Here is a 20,617-nt window from a genome sequence, read left to right as displayed (position 1 = left end):
GCATGTTTCTTTTCATGCAACTAAGAGATATAAAAACAATCTGGCATCAATGTTCCATGGTAAAAGGTTTCACTTTCACTTTATTTCATCTGCCATCCACATGTTCTTCCTTATTTATCTTCAGCAACATTCCTCTGTTCCTCCATATGAACATCCATCCATACAAGCTGAATGAGATATATAATCCCTGCAGTGTCTCTTGGGTCTTCTTCCAGGTGGCTGTTGCACTCTGTGTGAGAAGTAGTCTGTGGGCATCCTTAATACACGATCAAAGGCTTCTCAGAATTTAGGGAAACAGTGGTGTTATTCTGAGATCACACTCCTTTCATGGAAAATAAGGTCAGTAATTATGAGCAGGGACCTCATTTTCACCAGTTGTGTGTGAACTCTCATTCTTACAATCAGCACTTCGTGCTCAGGTGAAAAATTGACTTAGTTCAAAATTTACCACCACAGTCCAGCTGAACAACAGTAACACTGCTGCTGTTTCACTCATTTACTTGCTCATGATCACCTCTATACCTGAACACTTTATCTTAGGAAAGCTGCTCCCCACTAACCCAAAGGGGAAAAGGTCATGCCTTTTTAAAACATAAATCTCAGAATAAAAGTTGATTATTCTCATCCTGACTGTGACATACTAAGCTTTAAACCTTTCCAATGTGTGCTGGAGAACACAGCCTGATGAGGCCAAGAGGAAAACATAATCTACAAAGAAGGATACTCTTCAAGCCTTAGGTACACATTGATATCTGATTCATGAAAACCACAAACAGGACAGAAAATAAAACACAACTTTGTTGAAGTCCCACACACCTTGCTAAATGAACTCGACTAAACTCTTAAGAATGTGAACACAAATACATAACCGATTGGAACATATCAGCAACCCTAGATCCATGGACTTTTGTAGCACCTTCCAAATGATTCCATAAGGTTCTGTAAGTCTAGCTGACTTGAAAACATTGGTCCATTGCTCCAAGGCCAGGAAGGAATCTAATTTATTTTGTCTAAACTATGTGTTGAAGCACCCCAGCAAAAGCTTATTATTACCAAGCACTAAACTGGTCCAAAGAGAAATCAGGGTGTGGCCATCTTAGCAGTACAAGACTGTTTCAAGTGCACAGACTGGTCAGTGTTTAGTGAGGCTGCTACTCGTGAGAGCTGCATGAACATGCAGGAGTATATAACAGTTGTGACTGGCTATATTAGCAAATGCACTGAGGATGTTACTGTCTTCATAAGAGTAACTGTAAGAGCCAACCAGAAGCCCGGATGTCTGCAGAGGTACAGAGGATGCTGAAAGCCTGGGATGCTACCTTCAGATCTGGAGACAAGGCTACCCTTGAAATGCACCAGCTAACTTGGCTAGGACAATCAAAAACACAAAGTATGCATATGCTCAAAAAAATCCAAGGGCAGCTTTCAAACATCAGTGATGTCCGTAGAAGGTGGAGGGGCATACAGATCATCGCAAACTACAAACTGGTACCTTTTTACTGTGACAGTGATGGCTCCCTCCCTGACACTTTGAATGCTTTCTATTCATGCTTTGATCCACTCAACAGAGAGTGCACGAGGAAATCCACATCTCTCCCAGATGTTTTATGTTTGAAGACCACCACAATCAACCTGGTTCCAAAGAAATCACCTGTAACCTTTGCCTGAATGACTACCACCCCATGGCACTTACTTTAGTCATCATGAAGTGCTTCATGAGACTAATCATGAGTCATAATCAAAGCCACATTCTACAGCGCATTGGACCCCCTTCAGTTTGCTTACCTCCCCAACAGGTCTATTGATGATGCCATAACCACTGTACTTCATCTGTCAGTGACTCACCTGGACAAGAGGGATGGTCCTGTAAGGATGGTGTTTGTTGACTTCAGCTCAGCATTCAACACTATCATTCCACAGACTATTCACTAAGTTGAGTGGGCTGGGCCTCAACAACCCCACTGTAAACTGGATTTTAGACTTCCTGATGGTAAGGAAATCAGTCAGTCCGCATTGGCACCAACACCTCCAGAACCATCACACTGAGCAAAGCAGCACCACAGGGATGCGTCGTTAGTCGTTACACAGCTGACACATGACTGCTCGGCAGAGTTCAGTTTGAACAAGATAATCAAATTGGCAGATGACATGATGGTGATAGGTCTCATTAAGAATGATGATGTCTTGGGATACAGTTATGCTTGAAAGTTTGTGAACCCTTTAGAATGTTCTATATTTCTGCATACATATGACCTAAAACATCAACATATTTTCACTCAAGTCCCAAAAGTAGTGTGAACGCTGGCCCGGACATACACAGACGGACAACATATTGTTCACCCACACACCGTTTATTTACAATATATACAATGTTCTGTGCACTCACGAACCCCAGTGCCTTCAGCACCGATTCCACCAAGTCCAGGCCACACAGTCCTGTGCCTCTTTTCTCCTGGCCGCCTCCAGTCCTTCCTCTCGCTCCGTCCTCTTCCACCCGACTTCTGCTACTGACTGGAGGGTGGCGGCCCCTTTTATGGGAACCCGGATGGGCTCCAGCTGCTTCCTGGCACTTAACGGTGGCCACACCCCTGTGTGGCGGAAGTGCCAGCTGCGCACCCGGAAGCCAACCGTGTCTCCCCGGTCGTCTTCCCCCCGGCACTTCCTGGTGTGGCGGAAGTGCCGGGCTCCCGGGATAAACAGGCACTGGGGCGCCGCCTGGTGGTGGCCACGGGTCCCTACAGGGCTGGGCTTCCAAGCCCCCTATCGGAGGCCTCCTGCATAACCAGGACGGACGCCCTCTCTCGGTCTGGAGGAGGCACACGCCCTCCTCCGGTCTTCCAAGGCGTCCCGGCCGGGCTCCATCCCCAGCCAAAGACCACACGGGTAAACCGCATCGGGCGCCGCCTGGCGGTGACCACGGTCCCTACAGGGCTGGGCTTCAAGCCCTGTACCCGTGGCCCCCAACATAACCAGGACGGTCACCCCCTCGCGGTCTGGAGGAGGCACAAGCCCTCCTCTCCTCCTCCTGGGCATCCCGGCCGGGGACCACAGTAGATAAAGAGAAACCAGTTAAACAAATGAGACAAAATTATTATACTTAGTCATTTATTTATCAAGAAAAATGATCGAATATTACATATTTGTGAGAGACAAAAGTATGTGAACCTTTGCTTTCAGTATCTGGTGTGACCCCCCTTTGCAGCAATAACTGCAACTAAACGTTTCCGGTAACTTTTGATCATTCCTGCACACGGCTTGGAAGAATTTTAGCCCATTCCTCCGTACAGAACAGCTTCAACTCTGGGATGTTGGTGGGTTTCCTCACATTAACTGCTCTCTTCAGGTCCTTCCACAACATTTCGATTGGATTAAGGTGAGGACTTTGACTTGGCCATTCCAAAACATTAACTTTATTCTTCTTTAACCATTCTTTGGTAGAACAACTTGTGTGCTTAGGGTCGTTGTCTTGCTGCATGACCCACCTTCTCTTGAGATTCAGTTCATGGACAGATGTCCTGACATTTTCCTTTAGAATTATCTGATATCAATCAGAACTCATTGGTCCATCAATGAAGGCAAACCATCCTGGCCCAGATGCAGCAAAACAGGCACAAACCATGACACTACCACCACCATGTCTCACAGATGGGATGAGGTTCTTATGCTGGAATGCAGTGTTTTCCTTTCTCCAAACATAATGCTTTGCATTTAAACCAGAAAGTTCTATTTTGGTCTCATCCGTCCACAAAACAATCTTCCAATAGCCTTCTGGTTTGTCCACGTGATCTTTAGCAAACTGCAGACGAGCAGCAATGTTGTTTTTGGAGAGCATTGGCTTTCTCCTTACAACCCTGCCATGCACATCATTGTTGTTCAGTGTTCTCCTGATGGTGGACTCATGAACATGAACATTAGCCAATGTGAGAGAGGCCTTCAGTGGCTTAGAAGTCACCCTGGGGTCCTTTGTGACCTCGCCGACTATTACACGCCTTGCTCTTGGAGTCATCTTTGTTGGTCGAGCACTCCTGGGGAGGGTAACAATGGTCTTGAATTTCCTCCATTTGTACACAATTTGTCTGACTGTGGTTTGGTGGAGTCCAAACTCTTTAGAGATGGTTTTGTAACCTTTTCCAGCCTGATGAGCATCAACAACTCTTTTTCTGAGGTCCTCAGAAATCTCCTTTGTTCGTGCCATGATACTCTTCCACAAACATGTGTTGTGAAGAGCAGACTTTGATAGATCCTGTTCTTTAAATAACACAGGGTGCCCACTCACACCTGATTGTTGTCCCATTGATTGAAAACACCTGACTCGAATTTCACCTTCAAACTAACTGATCATCCTAGAGGTTCACATACTTTTGCCACTTACAAATATGTAATATTCGATCATTTTCCTCAATAAGTATAATATTTTTGTCTCATTTGTTTAACTGGCTTCTCTTTATCTACTTTTAGGGCTTGAATGAAAATCGGATGATATTTTAGGTCATATTTATGCAGAAATATAGAAAATTCTAAAGCAGGGGTACTCAATCACAGTCCTGGAGGGCCACAGTGGCTGCAGGTTTTGGTACTAACCCAGTTGCTTAATTAGTGAGCAATGCTTGCCAATAATTAAATTTTGTGGCTTGTTAGTGCTTTAACTCTGCTGTGTCAAGTCATTCTCATATCCTGGATTTTCTTCCGCTTTCTAAAGATATCCAAATGATTTGAAGGCTAAAATGGATGAGTAATTCTCAATCCTTCACTTTCCTTCTAAGTATTTAATTAAACTCAATAGTGCATGATAGATACACACAGGTGTAAATGGTAACAAGCTAAATGGAGAAATGCTGGTCTCTTATCATTTGCATGTTACTGCTAATTAGGAGCAATTAAAAAACAAGAGTACAGCTGTTTAAGAAAGAAATGCGCAATAAGGGTTCAAAATTTTTACGAGCGAGACAACTAAAGTTAAGCAGAAGTGTTACCTGAGAAATAAGTGCTTCTTATTAAGCAACTGATTTGGAGCAAAAACCTGCAGCCAATGCGGCCCTCCAGGACCATGATTGAAGACCCCTGTTCTAAAGGATTCACAAAATTTCAAGCACAACTGTACATGGAGGAGGTGGTGAGAGTGGCTGCCTGGTATAAGTGAAACAATCTCTCTCTTAATGTTAAACAGACAAAAGAGATGGTAATAGACTTCAGAAAATGCCCAGCTCCCACCATCAACTGCACTATTATTGAGAGAGTCAATAAACACCAAGTTCCTGGGAATCCACATCATATATGGTCTTTCTTGGTCCCTCAACTCTACCTCCATAACCAAGAGGGGGCAGTAGCATCCATTGCGAAGACTGACAAAGAGCGAGCCTCCCTGCAACAATCCTCACCACATTTTATGGGAGTACCCTTGAAAGTCCACCGTCTAGTGTGGGAACTGTAATGTTTTGGACTGTAACACCTTCCAGTGGATAGTGAAAGTAACTCAAAAGGTTATTGGTGTGCCTCTACCTCCCTTAAAAGACATTTACGAAACCCACTGCTATAACAGAGGCAGTAACATTGTGAAATACCATTCCCACTTATTACACAGGCTCTTCTCTCTTTACCGCCTAGCAAATGGTATCAAAGTTTCCACTCTGATTCAGCAAGACTGCGTAACAGTTTCATACAACAGGATTCTGAATGCACCAAAGTGTCTAGTTCCTGTTTAACCAGTGCCGTCCTAGTGTACTACCTCATTTTCTGCTTTATATACTTATCATATTACACTTAGGACTGTTTCAACAGCACCTGCGCTTTATCTACTGTTTACTCTTACAACATGCATACTTATGTCCTGTTATGTGCTTTGACAACCTTATACTTAGCACTCACTCAATGCAGTTCAATGCTGCAAATTGCCTCTATAAAATATCTTACTTATACTGCAATATTACTTTATTCTGGAAGTTTTAAGTCCCTTTCATACTATACTGTTATATGTTTGTATTGTCTATTTAAGGTATTGTTTCTGTCATACCTTGAACCTAGATGAATGTTCGCAATAGGTTGCACTGGGATTCATGGAGAATCGTTGTCTCATCTCACTATGTATATGTTGTCTCATCTCACTATGTACATGTACACAGCTGCAAATGACAATAAAGTAACCTTGACTTTGATTAATGTGAATTAAATAAGATCAAATTATCATGTCCACTCAATTAATCTTTAAACCTACTTAACTGTTTTAGGGTTGCAGGGAGCTGCTGCCTGACCCAGCAGCAATGAGAACAAAATGCACAAACCCAGAGCCATCCACAGTTACAGATGCCAATGAACCTAACGTGCTAATGTGTATATCCTTGGGATGTGGATGGAAGCCTTATGCAAACACAAAAAGATTGTGAAAAAAGCAAGACAGACAGTGAGCAGAGTTCAACCTACTCTGATATGCCACGGAGTCACCCAAGAGCCATCAACAAAGTTTTATTTTTCTCAGTCTGACAAAAGGTCAGCCTATCAGAAGCCCTTCCATCATGCCATGGTTACAATCCCATGGGGGTTCTGGGTACGCAATTTGGAACATGGGCACCTGTCTGTGGATATTGGGCATATGGTATATTCCTCTGCCCTCCTTCCTGCCCTTTGTATAGGCTTGACTTAAAGTGGGACAGGCTTATGGGATCGTGATGTAGTTCAGCTAAGCTGACAAAGAAATACTATAAGTGTTACAAACAGCCCCCCCTTTTTTTTTTATTTACACCCAAATTATTATTAGGCAGCTACAATCAAAAATTACCATTTTTATTAATTTAAGAATAAAAATGTTACACTTGTCCTTAGAAATGTATGGAGGAAATCAGAAGTATAAAACAGATAGTTTTTTGCCTGTAAGCAATTTTTAAGGGCACGGCATTTTTTTTTCTTTCCTTTTTGTACTCTGAAACAGTGCAAAAGCACAGTGCTGTAGCTGGCACTGCTGTCCTAAATTAGATGCAACCCAGTAATATGCAGACTATTGTTGTGTAACCTGTCAAGGGCTACATGACTGAATTTAGATATGGTTACAATTGCTGGGGACGTCTAGGGAAATGCTCTTTTATCTGAAGCTATTTATTACCAAAAAGAAATTGTGCTTAAAATACATTATTGAGGGCAATCCTGTGTCTGGGCAAGAAAAGTAGACAGTCGTGGCAGAGTGTTTCACAAATCAACATGGGAGCTCAGCCTTGCTAGAAATCAGATCACAGATTCTTTTCTGTGGCATCTTTATGAATTTCTATTTCAGCATATCCCAGTTAAAAAAAAAAACAAAAAAAAATTAAAAACTAGGCTTAGCTCCTTGGTTCTTTTCTGTCTTATAGAGCCTTGAGGGTGCACAGCTGATCAGCATCCCAATCCAAAGGGCACTAGTGTTATCCCAGCCTTCCCGGGAATGCTTGTTTCACTGTCCACAGGGAATACTGCCATCTGCTGGACAGGAAACTCAAGGAGGAAACATTTAGTCTCGTAGCACCTGGAGGTAACACAAGTCACCACTGAAACCATGACAAAGTGAAAGGAGGGGAAAGTCCATGCGATCATCCATTGTTGCGGCAGCATGCAGTGGGGAAATTTAGAGAAAAACAGTGCGACACAAATAAGGCAAGTTGTGACGTAATGTAAATCTTTCACTGCATTCAATAATAAAAAAAATAATAACCAAGTCAGTCAGATATGGTTTTTGCATCTCTCATTATATTCCGACAATGTGATAAAGACAAAACATGTTTTATAATCACAGAAAAAAGTCTTATCTATAATTGCTTTTTCCCAAGCAGAAAAATCAAGAGTGCCCACACATTTCTCCTAACAACCCAGACAGAAATTTACATGAGCACAACAAAATAGGAAGGTGAGATGTCTCAATGTATATCTTCAAAAATAACAATAAAACGTGCAGGAGATGTCACAAGCCAGAAGTCTAAAGAAAAGTCAACATGGTACATGAATTGATCACGCTTTGCACATATGTGGCCTGAAAACGAATAACTTACAGGTTGAATTCCGGCTATCAGTATGATCAAAAGCAAGTAATAATAATAGCGCCTTTCACAAAGACAACAAATCCCATCATGCATCGAAAGCCGGAGGCACGTAACGATGGGACGTGGTAAATGTAGTCCAACTAGCACACCAAGTGCTCGCTATCGCGCTTTCAACGGAAGGTAAACGAAAAGGCACACGTTAAGAAAAAGGGCTGGTTTGAAATTACATCTAATTAATACCTTATATGTAGATCTAAACTTAAAAACGATAAAACCTTATTTCACCAATTTCTTATTAGAATGTATTCTTCCTTGCCACTGATTGCAATCCTAGAAATTTTCAAAAATTGCTGTGTTCCTGCCTCTCCAGCACTCTTTATATATTTTTGCATACTATAATTACTAAAATGCTTAATTGTTGTATAATTTTAGTATAAATACAGTATATTTAGGAGGCACCGTGGTGCAGTGGTGGCGCTGCTGCCTTGCAGTGAGAAGACCTGGGTAGTAATTACAGTATGCAAAAATAAAATATATAAAAAGTGCTTCCCAGGTCCTCCCTGCGTGGAGTTTGCATGTTCTCCCTGTGTCTGCGTGGGTTTCCTCCCACAGTCCACAGACATGCAGGTAAGGTGTATTGGCGATCCTAAATTGTCCCTGTTGTGTGGGCCCTGCGGTGGGCTGGCGCCCAGCCCACGGTTTGTTCCTGCCTTGTGCCCTGTGCTGGCTGGGATTGGCTCCAGCAGACCCCCGTGACCCTGTGTTAGGATATTGCGGGTTGGAAAATGACTTACTGATAATATATTTATATCTGCATGTTGTAGTGTGTAAATATGCATAAAAGTAATAATAATAGCGCCTTTCACATGCTCTGATTTGTTTGCTGCTCTTTAGATTGTACATATATAAGATTTAATGGCAATTGTATTCAAAGGCACTTTGTAAAATAAAGTTTGTGTAATCTCATAGGCAACTGTGAATCACTAAATAGAGTGTGCAAAGTGTGTTATAATAGACCTTACACAAAAAAAAAACAGGCAAAACTAGACTTCTAATACATAATCAAATACCTGCACAATTGGCGCAGTTTCTGTGTAGCACCTTTCACAGTGGATACAAACTCATGTGGAGAACACTACATTGTCCGAATGACTTCTAAAGCTGTGATGCATACCGATTGTGGAGCTGGGGAAGCAGCAACCAAAGTTCCAGCCTTGTCACGCAGAGTTCCCGTGGGTAGAGTTAACTAAATAATGTGGATTTTGTCCATTTCGTTTTTAAGTGATTAGTGTTTCCACCTCAAACTTCCACTATCTTGGGTTCAAATGCCAGATTGGTCACTGCTTGGGTGAAATGTGCCCATTGTTGCTAAGGTGTGATATCCCATTTCAAAAAGGCATGTCTTTTGGTTTACCTGTTAACTCTAAAATATACCAGTGACCCATCAATGTGCATCCAAGGCTACCAGCAGGGGTTATACCCTCCCGCAAACCAGCACTAACAAAACAAATGTTTTAAAACATGCACAAATGTTTATGCTACAATATCTACTATGTGATAAAATCTATTATATTTAGATTAGATTTTTGAACCTTTTCAAATGCCCTGTCATCAGCCAGAAATTCATTTTTGCACATTTCCATGCGATATCAAAATGGGACCTCTCTTTTTTCCAAAACGTCAAACCTGCTTTTACTATCATGTAAGAATAAGAGCCCTAATAAAAAAAGCACTGCAAGAAAAAATGTTAACTTTCAATAGAAAATGCTAAATTATTACCATGACACACCCAATTCAATTGCTGTTATAATGGTCATTGATAATTTGTCTAAACTAAAAAATTTGTCAACACACAAACCTATGGTCCTAATATAAAATTTGCATTTTATTATGTAAAATGTTTTGATTCTCCAGAATATACAGTACGTTTTCGATCTAACCAAGATGAAATTTCTAGTTAAATTAGTTCACAAGTAACCATGTGACAGACGGACAGACATTAGTATATTATCTCTGAGACAGAGATTGAGAGAAATAAAGTGAGTGTGTGGACATGTGTGTGAGTGATCTATAAGATAAAATGGTGTCCTATCTAGGGCTAACTCTTGACTTGCACCCACTGCTGTCAAAATAGGCTACAGTCCCTGCAAACCTGGAATTGGTTTAAACAGGTCTGAAAATAGTTTAAAAACTAATTGGCAACAGAAATGACTACCAGCTCAATTAAATTCCTGACTGTGCATTCTCCCCTCTGAGGACAGTAGGATCCTGCCATCTTGCTATCAGGTTGACATTATATTGTCTTAGTGTAAGCAGGAAATTATCCTTTTCTTTGCCCAGTGTGACAAGGATAAGCACCAGCAGCTCCCTGCAATCCCACCAAGAAAATGTCTAGTTAAAAAACATAGGTCATCGGTCTGGTAGAAGTGAAGAGACCAGGCAGACAGAAACAACAATTATCTCATTAGAACATTAGAACAGTCTAGACAAGAGCAGGCCATTCAGCCCAACAAAGCTCACCAGTCCTATCCACTTACAGTAATTCTTGTAAAAAAAACATCAAGTTGAGTTTTGAAAGTCCCTAATGCCCTACAGTCTACCACACTACTTGGTAGCTTATTCCAATTGTCTATGGTTCTCTGTATTAAGAAAAACTTCCAAATGTTTTTGCGAAATTTATCCCTAATAAGTTTCCAACTGTGTCCCCGTGTTCTTGCTGAACCCGTTTCAAATTAACTGTACGAATTCCCTTCACAATTTTAAACACTTACAGTCGTGTCACTTTTAATCTCCTTTTGCTTAAACTGAAAAGGCTTTTAATCTTTCTTCATAATTCATCCCCTGTAGACTTGGAATCAGCCTAGTCGATCTTCTCTGGACCTTTTTCTAGCGCTGCTATGTCCTTTTTGTAGCCTGGAGCCCAAAACTGTATATACAGTACTCAAGATGAGGCCTCACCAGTGTGTTATAAAGCTTGGGCAGAATCTCTTTGGACTTGTACTCCACACACTGTGGGCTTTCTGAACACTGTTTGGTAGTTGATAGCGTCAAGACCACTATGACTGCTAAATCCTTCTCATGAGGTATACAGTAATCCCTTGCTATATCGCGCTTCGACTTTCACGGCTTCACTCTATCGCGGATTTTATATGTAAGCATATCTAAATATATAACGCAGATTTTTCGCTGTTTCTGCGGACAATGGGTCTTTTTACTTCCTGTACATGCATCCTCAGTTGGTTTGCCCAGTTGATTTCATACAAGGGACGCTATTGGCGGATGTCTGAGAAGCTACCCAATCAGAGCACAGAGTTAAATACCTGTGTGCGGATTGGCTCAGCGACGGAGCACCGAATTCGATTCCGCAGAATTAACCAGGAAGTCTCGTCTCGCTCATTCAGCATCAACGTGTTTCGCTGTGTAAAGAGTTAACTTTTGTGCTCTTTTGTGTTTATCTATGTGCGTAGTCAAGCCCTTCATTATGGCTCCAAAACGATCTGCTCCTGCTGCTGCTTCAGGGGCCGTGCCCAAGCGCCAACGGAAGATGTTAACGATTGCCGAAAAGGTAAACGTTTTGGATATGCTGAAGGATGGGAAAAGCTACACGCTGTAGGACGCCATTACGGCGTCAATGAGGCTACGATTCTTTTTATTTAAAAAGTAGGAAAGGAATATAAGATCTACGGCCACAGTATCCTTTTAACCAGGGTGCAAAATGAGTAGTAAGTGTATGTAGTAAGGCAGTAGTCTGGATGGAATCTGCTTTAGGGATTTGGATTGAAGACTGTCAGAAGAAGAACAACAGCAGTGCTACACAGTCGCCTGAAGTGGCTCCTTTAGAAAGGCTGTAACGCTCTCCTTTGTTGTGCAGTAAAACTAAACTCATCGTTATTGGACAAGTCATCGTGTCATTGTTGGTGAGTGACCATAATTAATTTTCTACATACAGTACTTAGTACATGTACGTACGTTTAGTGTCACTGTACACACATTTACTGTATACTATTTTTCTTGCGTTGTACGTATTTATTGCTGGCGGCCTGTCTATCGTAATGGCTGTAACATATGCGATATCGGAGACGGTTGATATCTTTAAAATAATATTTAGGTTTTACTGTATATAAACAGGGTGGCACGGTGGCGCAGTGGTAGCACTACTGCCTCACAGTTAGGAGTCCCGGGTTCGCTTCCCTGGTCCTCCCCACATGGAGTTTGCATGTTCTCCCCGTGTCTGTGTGGGTTTCCTCCAGGCGCTCTGGTTTCCTCCCACAGTGCAAAGACATGCCAGTTAGGTGGATTGGCGATTCTAAATTGGCCTTGGTGTGTGGGTGGGTTTGTGTGTGTCCTGCGGTGGGTTGGCACCCTGCCCTGGATTGGTTCCTGCCTTGTGCCCTGTGTTGGCTGGGATTGGCTCCAGCAGACCCCCGTGACCCTGTGTTCGGATTCAGTGGGTTGGAAGATGGATGGATGTATATAAACAGTGTGTTTACATACATAATTTCAATGAATCTTATCAAAGAGAATACAAAGGGTTTATGCTGTATAACTGTGCAGGGAATATTTATAAACAGTGTGGGAGAGTTTATAAGGGCTTAAAATACATAAAAATAACCATACAAACATATGGTTTCTACTTCGCGGATTTTCACCTATCACGGGGGTTTCTGGAATGCAACCCCCGCAATCGAGGAGGGATTACTGTACTGTTGATTTTTCAGACCTCCCATTGTGTATTCCAACGTAACATTTTTACCTTCTTTGTGTATGTAATACATTACACTTACATCTGCCCAACCCGTATGCTGTCCAAGTCCTTCTTGTAACGATTTAACCGATTCCAAATTATCTGCTAATCCACCTATCTTGGTATCATCTGCAAACTTAACCAGCTTGTTACTTATATTCTTATCGAAATAATTTATATAAATTAAAAATGGCAGCAGCCCTAGCACTGAATCAGCCAGTTCTCAAAATATTAATTGCACCTTCACCTTCTGCTTCCTGTTTCTGAGTCAATTCTGCATCCATCTACAAACATCACACTGAATTTCCACTTCTTTTAGTTTGATGCCCAACCTCTCATGTGGCACCTTATCAAATGCTTTCTGAAAGTCCAGATAAATAATAAGTAATATCAGAAGTTCTGCTGTGATCATACCATTGTGTTGTTTTTGTTATATAGTCTTTCACAGAGCAGTCTCTTATAAGGTGCTTTATTGAAAATGCAATAATATCAGTCAAAATAACGCTGGACAAGAATGCATAAAACATGATTCATAAAAAGCAGCAAGCAAGTACTGTGGTAAAGTCTGTAAAACGTAGGCATGAATGACAAACAGAAAAAAGGCAAAGAAAAACTAGCATCCCGCTCATTACTAGTTCCTGCTCTGCACTAAATGTTGCTGGGATTTACATTGACTCCCCCAGACCCTGAACTGGATATGGGAGGTATAACACAAATGACGAGTGGATGGATGGATGGAGTCACCAAATGGGTGTAACTGCTCATCAAAGATGCTACTCAAACCTTTTAAGACTACACGCGGGTAGGCTGCAACGTTCCCAAACCAAACAAGATTCATAGCAACCTCACAGTCAGTTCAAAATAAACCATGTGGCTTATTTCTAGCTTATCATCACCAGCGTATGAATGTGTGTGTGAATGGGTGAATGACTGTTGTGTTGTAAAGCGCCTAGGGGGGTTCTTGAACTCTAGTTAGGCGCTATATCAAAATACAGGCCATTTACCATTTACCATTTCTTAGAAATGCTATGAAAGAGCGATAGTTCCCTAATTTAAATAGAGACGTCAGAAATGCGATAGGGGAGCACCAGCTGCGCAGGCAGAGGCTGACAACTCGGCTTACATTCCGTGCACTTCTTCACCGCGACTTGAAATCCTCTGAGCTTGTAATTATAGTGTACCTTTGCACGTTTTGTCCACGACAAAGGCTTATAGACACTTTCTTATCATTTTTTGAGTTAGCATTTGTACAATTTGTTCTTTGTTTGTGTGAACCCCGAGTAACTAGGACACAATTTCTCGCTTAGGTACTGCCATTGCCCAATCAGAATGCAGGCTTCCACTTAAGACCATCCTCTACCAATGACCTGACATCCGTTGTAGCCAATTACCGCCTCTGAATGTAGGTTACAGCCCAAAAGAGTAAAGTCCGCTTGCCTCTTGTTTTGGTCTAAAAAAAGGCTTTCACTTAAGTCAAGTGTATCGTTATACAAAATAAATTGAACAAGAAAATGTAACTTTTTACAAATGTTGCAAATATTTCAATGCTAAAATTGCACTCTGCAAATTCAACGAATACCAACCCACAAAGTGAATCTTTACCTGGTCGTATCGGGATTTTCCCAGCTGGAAGGGTGGGTAGTTTACATCCTCTGCCATTATGCACGCCAAGCATTAATCCTTATCAAACTATTGCTCGGTACCAGTTTTTATGGTGCAAATTGTGTCTATTTTTCCTCGTAAAACCTCTAGCCCGCCCCTTAAATATGTGTTGGGAACTGTAGTTTTTTTACTCAACCTCTAACAATGTAGTTGTTGCATTAAAGACAACAAATCCCATCATGCATCGAAAGCCGGCGGCACGTAACGATGGGACGTGGTAAATGTAGTCCAACTAGCACACGAAGTGCTCGCTATCGTGCTTTAAACGGAAGGTAAACGAAAAGGCACACGTTAAGAAAAAGTGCTGGTTTAAAATTACATCTAATTAATACCTTATATGTAGATCTAAATTTAAAAACGATAAAACCTTATTTCACCAATTTCTTATTAGAATGTATTCTTCCTTGCCACTGATTGCAATCCTAGAAATCTTCAAAAATTGCTGTGTTCCTGCCTCTCCAGCACTGTTTATATATTTTATTTTTGCATAGTATAATTGCTAAAATGCTTAATTATTGTATAATTTTAGTATAAATACAGTATATTTAGGAGGCACCGTGGTGCAGTGTTAGCTCTGCTGCCTTGCAGTGAGAAGACCTGGGTAGTAATTACAGTATGCAAAAATAAAATATATAAAAAGTGCTTCCCGGGTCCTCCCTGTGTCTGCGTGGGTTTCCTCCCACGGTCCACAGACATGCAGGTAAGGTGTATTGGCGATCCTAAATTGTCCCTAGTGTGTGGGCCCTGCAGTGGGCTGGCGCCTAGCCCACGGTTTGTTCCTGCCTTGTGCCCTGTGCTGGCTGGGATTGGCTCCAGCAGACCCCCGTGACCCTGTATTAGGATACAGCGGGTTGTAAAATGACTGACTGATAGTATATTTATATCTGCATGTTGTAGTGTGTAAATATGCATACATTGGGTTTGTAATAGTGTATATAGCTTGAGGGTGTTATGAATAAATGTATTTGAATAGGATGCTATTTCTATGAAGTAACATGTTTAAAACTATTCTAGCAAAGACATCTGGAGCTGGATGAATGCGCAATGCTGAGGCAAAGGATTACAGCATGTTGTTCACACTAACAGTTATGTGAAAAAGTAAGTACACCCCCTGAAAATTATTGGCATTTTCAACATATTTGTGCAGGTAAACAGTAGATCATCAAGCAGTGCATACGGATAAAGGTGATATACTTGAATAAAAACACAAGGAAAACTTGCCTTTTCAATCATTTATTCAACAAAAATATCAATAGATGTAATGGGCTACTGGGGAAAAAGCAAGTTCACCCTTGGCCTCCGAAGCTGGTAGTGCCCCCTTCAGCAGAAATTACTTCTTGTAGGCATTTTGCATATCTGCTCAGAAATCGACTTGGTGAAATTTTTAACCGCTCCTCCATGCAAGATTCCTACATTTGTAAGATATTTGTTAGATCCCTTCACAGCATTTCAAGGGGATTCAAATCAGGGCTTTGACCATAACCCTCCCATTTCTTCTTTTTGAGCCATCCCTTGGTAAAGTTGCAAGGGTGCTTTGGATCATTATTGTGTAGAAAGGTTCATTTCTTGTTCAAGTTCAATTTTCAGACTGATGGCTTTACATTTTTATATCATGTCAAATTCATAGTTGGCTCAATGACTGCAAACTGCCTAGGCCTTGAGGCATCAAAACAACTCCAAATCATAACAATTCCATCATCATCATGCTTCACAATGTTTTATGAGGTAATTCTCTGGAAATGTTTTCCTCAGTTTGTGCCACACACATGTCTACTGTTACTGTGAACAAATAACTCCATCTATCATTCACCAGTCCAGATGACATTATTCCAGAAGGTCAGGTCTTTGCCTAAATGTTCAGTGTCAAACTGTAATCTTGCTCTAATGTTCATTTTGGACAGCAAAGGTGTTTTCCTAGCACACTTTGCCAGTAAGTCAGTCAGTCAGTCGTTTCACGGGGGTCTGCTGGAGCCAATCCCAGCCAGCACAGGACGCAAGGCAGAAACAAATCCCACCGCAGGGCACACCCCCACACACCAAACACACACTAGGGACAATTTAGGATCGCCAATGCACCTAACCTGCATGTCTTTGGACTGTGGGAGGAAACTCACTCAGACACGGGGAGAACATGCAAACTCCATGCAGGGAGGACCTGATGAAGCGAACCCAGGTCTCCTAACTGTGAGACAGCAGCACTACAACTGCGCCACCGTGTATGCAAGTCAAATTTGTGTAATCTCTTTCTGATTGTAAATGAATGCACTTTGACACTAAGTATTGCAACAGCTACCTGCAGATTAAATTGTGGGGTTTTCGGAGACTACTTTTAGCATCAAAGAGTTAGCATTTTGGACTGAATTTGCTTGGCTGGCTTGTCCTGGATGAATTAGCAGTCATATTTATGCCACATGCTGATGATTTTCCTTACAGTGGAATTTAAATAGTTTGGCAATTTTTTTTTAAATCCCTTATATGACTCGTAGGCATCCCCAACCTTTCCCCACTGTTTGAAGTGGTGGATATACATCCTTTTTCCATGTGATGAAACTCTATTTTTGTTCATTTTAGATAACATTTATTTATATAGCACATTTTCATACAAATAATGTAGCTCAAAGTGCTTTACATGATGAAGAAAGAGAAAAAAGACAAAGTAAGAATTACTAACGAGAATGAATACACCATGTCAATCAAATGTGTCATTTGTTAAAATATATTGCCTTTATATGTAGGTAGGTGGTGGCTGTGAGGCTAGAGGATCTGTGCTGGCCGGTTCGAATCCCATAAACGCCACAAGTGACTACTTCGTTGGGCCCTTGAGCAAGGCCCTTAACCTGAAATTTCTCCATCCTGGGTATGACGTTAATCTGCATCCAGTCCTGCAAGCAGGTCCTCCAACTTGCAGGGAAAACACTCTCTATGTGTAGGCACTGCTTGCATGAAGATTCAATGTTTGCTTGTTCAAATATGCCAGAAATTTCCTTGGGGTGTACCTAATTTTTTCACATAAATGTATGTTACTAAACCATTCTTGCAGATTTACTAAGGAAGCTAATGGCTATAAATACAAATAAACGTTATTTCACATGGTGTTTCTCAGGAAGCATGGCACCACAGTGAGCAGTGCTGCTGCACCACAGTCCTTGGGCGATTATTTTAATTGGTGACTCTAAAAGTGTGGATGTGTGCATGAATTTGCCCTACAAGGGTCTTGTACCCAGTGCTGCTGGGGTAGACTCCATTCCCTCTGACACCTTGAAGTGAATTATGGAGACTTGAGAGTAAGATGACTTTTACTTTAATAACAACACTATCCCATTATGATTTACAATTGTTCACATAGAGACTTATTATTAAAAAATGTCCAAGGTACGTCAGAAGTGGCAGAGCCATCTGGAGAAGCCAGCCACAAAAAGAGCCCACGCAGAAAGAGAACACTTATAGGTTAAGACAGATACATTAATGAAGTTCATCTCCACCTTGGCAAATGGCTCTTGCACAGTCTCAGGAAGGACCCTGGCTTGGATCGGCTCATAGAGTTAGAGCGAGACAGACCCCATGTGAGCAGAGGCAGACTTAAAATTGACCTAGATGGTGACTTGACAAGTTAAGTGACTTGCAACAGATTGCAACAGTGTAGCATTGGCAGACTTGTGTTTTTTCAGTTTAGCATCTGAGCCACTATGCTACCATTAACAATAAATCAGTGTCAGCTAATTCCAAAAACTGGCTGCTCTACAATAAATGCTGAACAAAAATATGAGGAAAATTGCATCAAGTATGAAAGTCATATGTACAGTTTTGCTGAATGAAACACAGTTCCTATCTTAATGTTAAGGTTTTTTTTGTGTACACTGGAAGAGAACCACCCACCCCTCTCCAATAAGGGACCAAACAATAAACAAGTATGGAATTAGAGACTCTCTCCCTTGACAAACTGCCAACAATGACCGACGGCGCAACACTCCGCTTGTTCAAATACCGCAGGTCGGGACACAGCTGCAGCTGCCTCCCATAGAAACATCTGGAGTGGGCGGTGACAGACACCACCATCTGTTACTCATGTTAATTATCTCGAGAGCCCTTCCAGTCAACATCTTCAAGAAATCTGTTGTGTGATTTGGTGCTGTAATGTCACAGCTTACCTGGAAAAAGAATACAGAATTTTAAATCGAGTAATTCTATAAAATGTGTGTAGTTGGCAGCAGTGATCGGGTTACTACATTTGTAACTCACCTGTCCAATACAAAAGGGAGAGGTTCCTTCTTCCACTTCTCAGCAATGGGAAGAGTTCTCTTGTCTGTGTCTCCATATAGCTGAACTAGCTCATCTGGATTTAAGGAATTTCTTTTCTCCTTGTAGGAGAGTTAAACTTTGAAAAAGAACTTGAGTAGATTAAACCAAAGGTGTTTGCTTACTTCCTAGATATACAGCGGGTGTTAAAAGTCTCTACTTATTCAAGAGTGAAGAGAAATCAGTTTTTGCCTTCAATAAGATTCTGTAAAATCAATACCTAAAGGAAAAATGAATAAATATTTTTTAAGAAAAACAACTGTAAATGAAAAATGTTCAATGCCTTAGTTACATGAACATGCTCACTCTTTATAATGCATTTAGATTAAAACTAACATTCCAAATAATGTCCTAAAGTAATCTGCGATCACTTGACATCATGTAAAGTGATTCTGGTTAATCTGCTCGTAAAAATCAGCTCATCCTGTAGGATTTCCAGGGTTTCTTTGTTGCATGGTCCATAGATCACCAAAGCCCACAAGGAGCTGCAGTGAATCTACTGGATCTTATTGTTGAAAAAAACAGGAGAGGGATGAAAAATTTGAAAGTTGTTTCAAATAAAAGAGAATACAATTGAGAAATGGAGGAAATGTGCCAATACCAGTACACTGTAAAGATCAGGATGCTCCATCCAAAATCCATGACATCAAGGAAGGCTTCCATGAGGCCAATGGAAATCTTAAAGGAGTTACTATTACCGCCATTTCCTGTATTCTCCCTAAATCTTTTCAAAGAGAACACACAAGCACCTACAAATTTTGCAGGAAGACATAATCAGTCTCTCAAATCCATGTGGCAAAATGTTTTACAAGTTGGTTGGACCAAACTAGAATGCAGTGATGTGTACAGAATTTCTGGAGGACAATTTCTTAAAGGAAGAGAAAAGGAACTATATGAGACAGCATTTGTTAATTTTGGATAAACAAATTAGTGCTCGCTTTTATTTCTGTGTTTTTAATCTCTTGGGAGATTTGAATGTAACCTCAGTGGCCTCATAATGGTCACAAAATACAGTGCATCCGGAAAGTATTCACAACGCATCACTTTTTCCACTTTTTGTTATGTTACAGCCTTATTCCAAAATGAATTATATTAATTTTTTTCCTCAGAATTCTACACACAACACCCCATAATGACAACGTGAAAAACGTTTACTTGAGGTTTTTGCAAATTTATTAAAAAAAAAAACACAACAAACTGAGAAATCATATGTACAGTACATAAGTATTCACAGCCTTTGCTCAATACTTTGTCGATGCACCTTTGGCAGCAATTACAGCCTCAAGTCTTTTTGAATATGATGCCACATTCTTGGCACACCTATCCTTGGCCAGTTTCGCCCATTCCTCTTTGCAGCACCTCTCAAGCTCCATCAGGTTGGATGGGAAGCGTCGGTGCACAGCCATTTTAAGATCTTTCAAGAGATATTCAATTGGATTCAAGTCTGGGCTCTGGCTGGGCCACTCAAGGACATTCACAGAGTTGTCCTGAAGCCACTCTTTTGATATCTTGGCTGTGTGCTTAGGGTCGTTGTCCTGCTGAAAGATGAACCGTCGCCCCAGTCTGAGGTCAAGAGCGCTCTGGAGCAGGTTTTCATCCAGGATGTCTCTGTACATTGCTGCAGTCATCTCTCCCTTTATCCTGACTAGTCTCCCAGTTTCTGCTGCTGAAAAACATCCCCACAGCATGATGCTGCCACCACCATGCTTCACTGTAGGGATAGTATTGGCCTGGTGATGAGCGGTGCCTGGTTTCCTCCAAACGCGTGACGCCTGGCATTCACACCAAAGAGTTCAATCTTTGTCTTATCAGACCAGAGAATTTTGTTTCTCATGGTCTGAGAGTCCTTCAGGTGCCTTTTGGCAAACTCCAGGCGGGCCGCCATGTGCCTTTTACTAACGAGTGGCTTCTGTCT

At 41.3% G+C, this 20,617-nt stretch overlaps 1 protein-coding gene across 2 annotated transcripts in view; it reads right to left on the bottom strand.

The window, feature by feature from the left end:
- Positions 1-14,504, bottom strand: part of LOC120527937 (sideroflexin-5-like) — a 201,295-nt gene extending 186,791 nt beyond the window's left edge. For both annotated transcript variants that reach the window (XM_039751909.1, XM_039751910.1), the window contains exon 1: positions 14,347-14,504. In XM_039751909.1, the coding sequence (XP_039607843.1) occupies positions 14,347-14,403 (57 nt within the window). In that variant the 5' untranslated portion in view covers positions 14,404-14,504. The remainder of the gene's footprint in view (positions 1-14,346) is intronic.
- Between the last annotated feature and the right edge of the window lie 6,113 nt (positions 14,505-20,617).

Source organism: Polypterus senegalus, chromosome 4 (genome assembly GCF_016835505.1).
Source record: "Polypterus senegalus isolate Bchr_013 chromosome 4, ASM1683550v1, whole genome shotgun sequence".
Lineage (NCBI taxonomy): Eukaryota > Metazoa > Chordata > Cladistia > Polypteriformes > Polypteridae > Polypterus > Polypterus senegalus.
The sequence above is the reverse complement of the archived record's forward strand: the minus strand, read 5'-3'. Positions and strand labels throughout refer to the sequence as shown.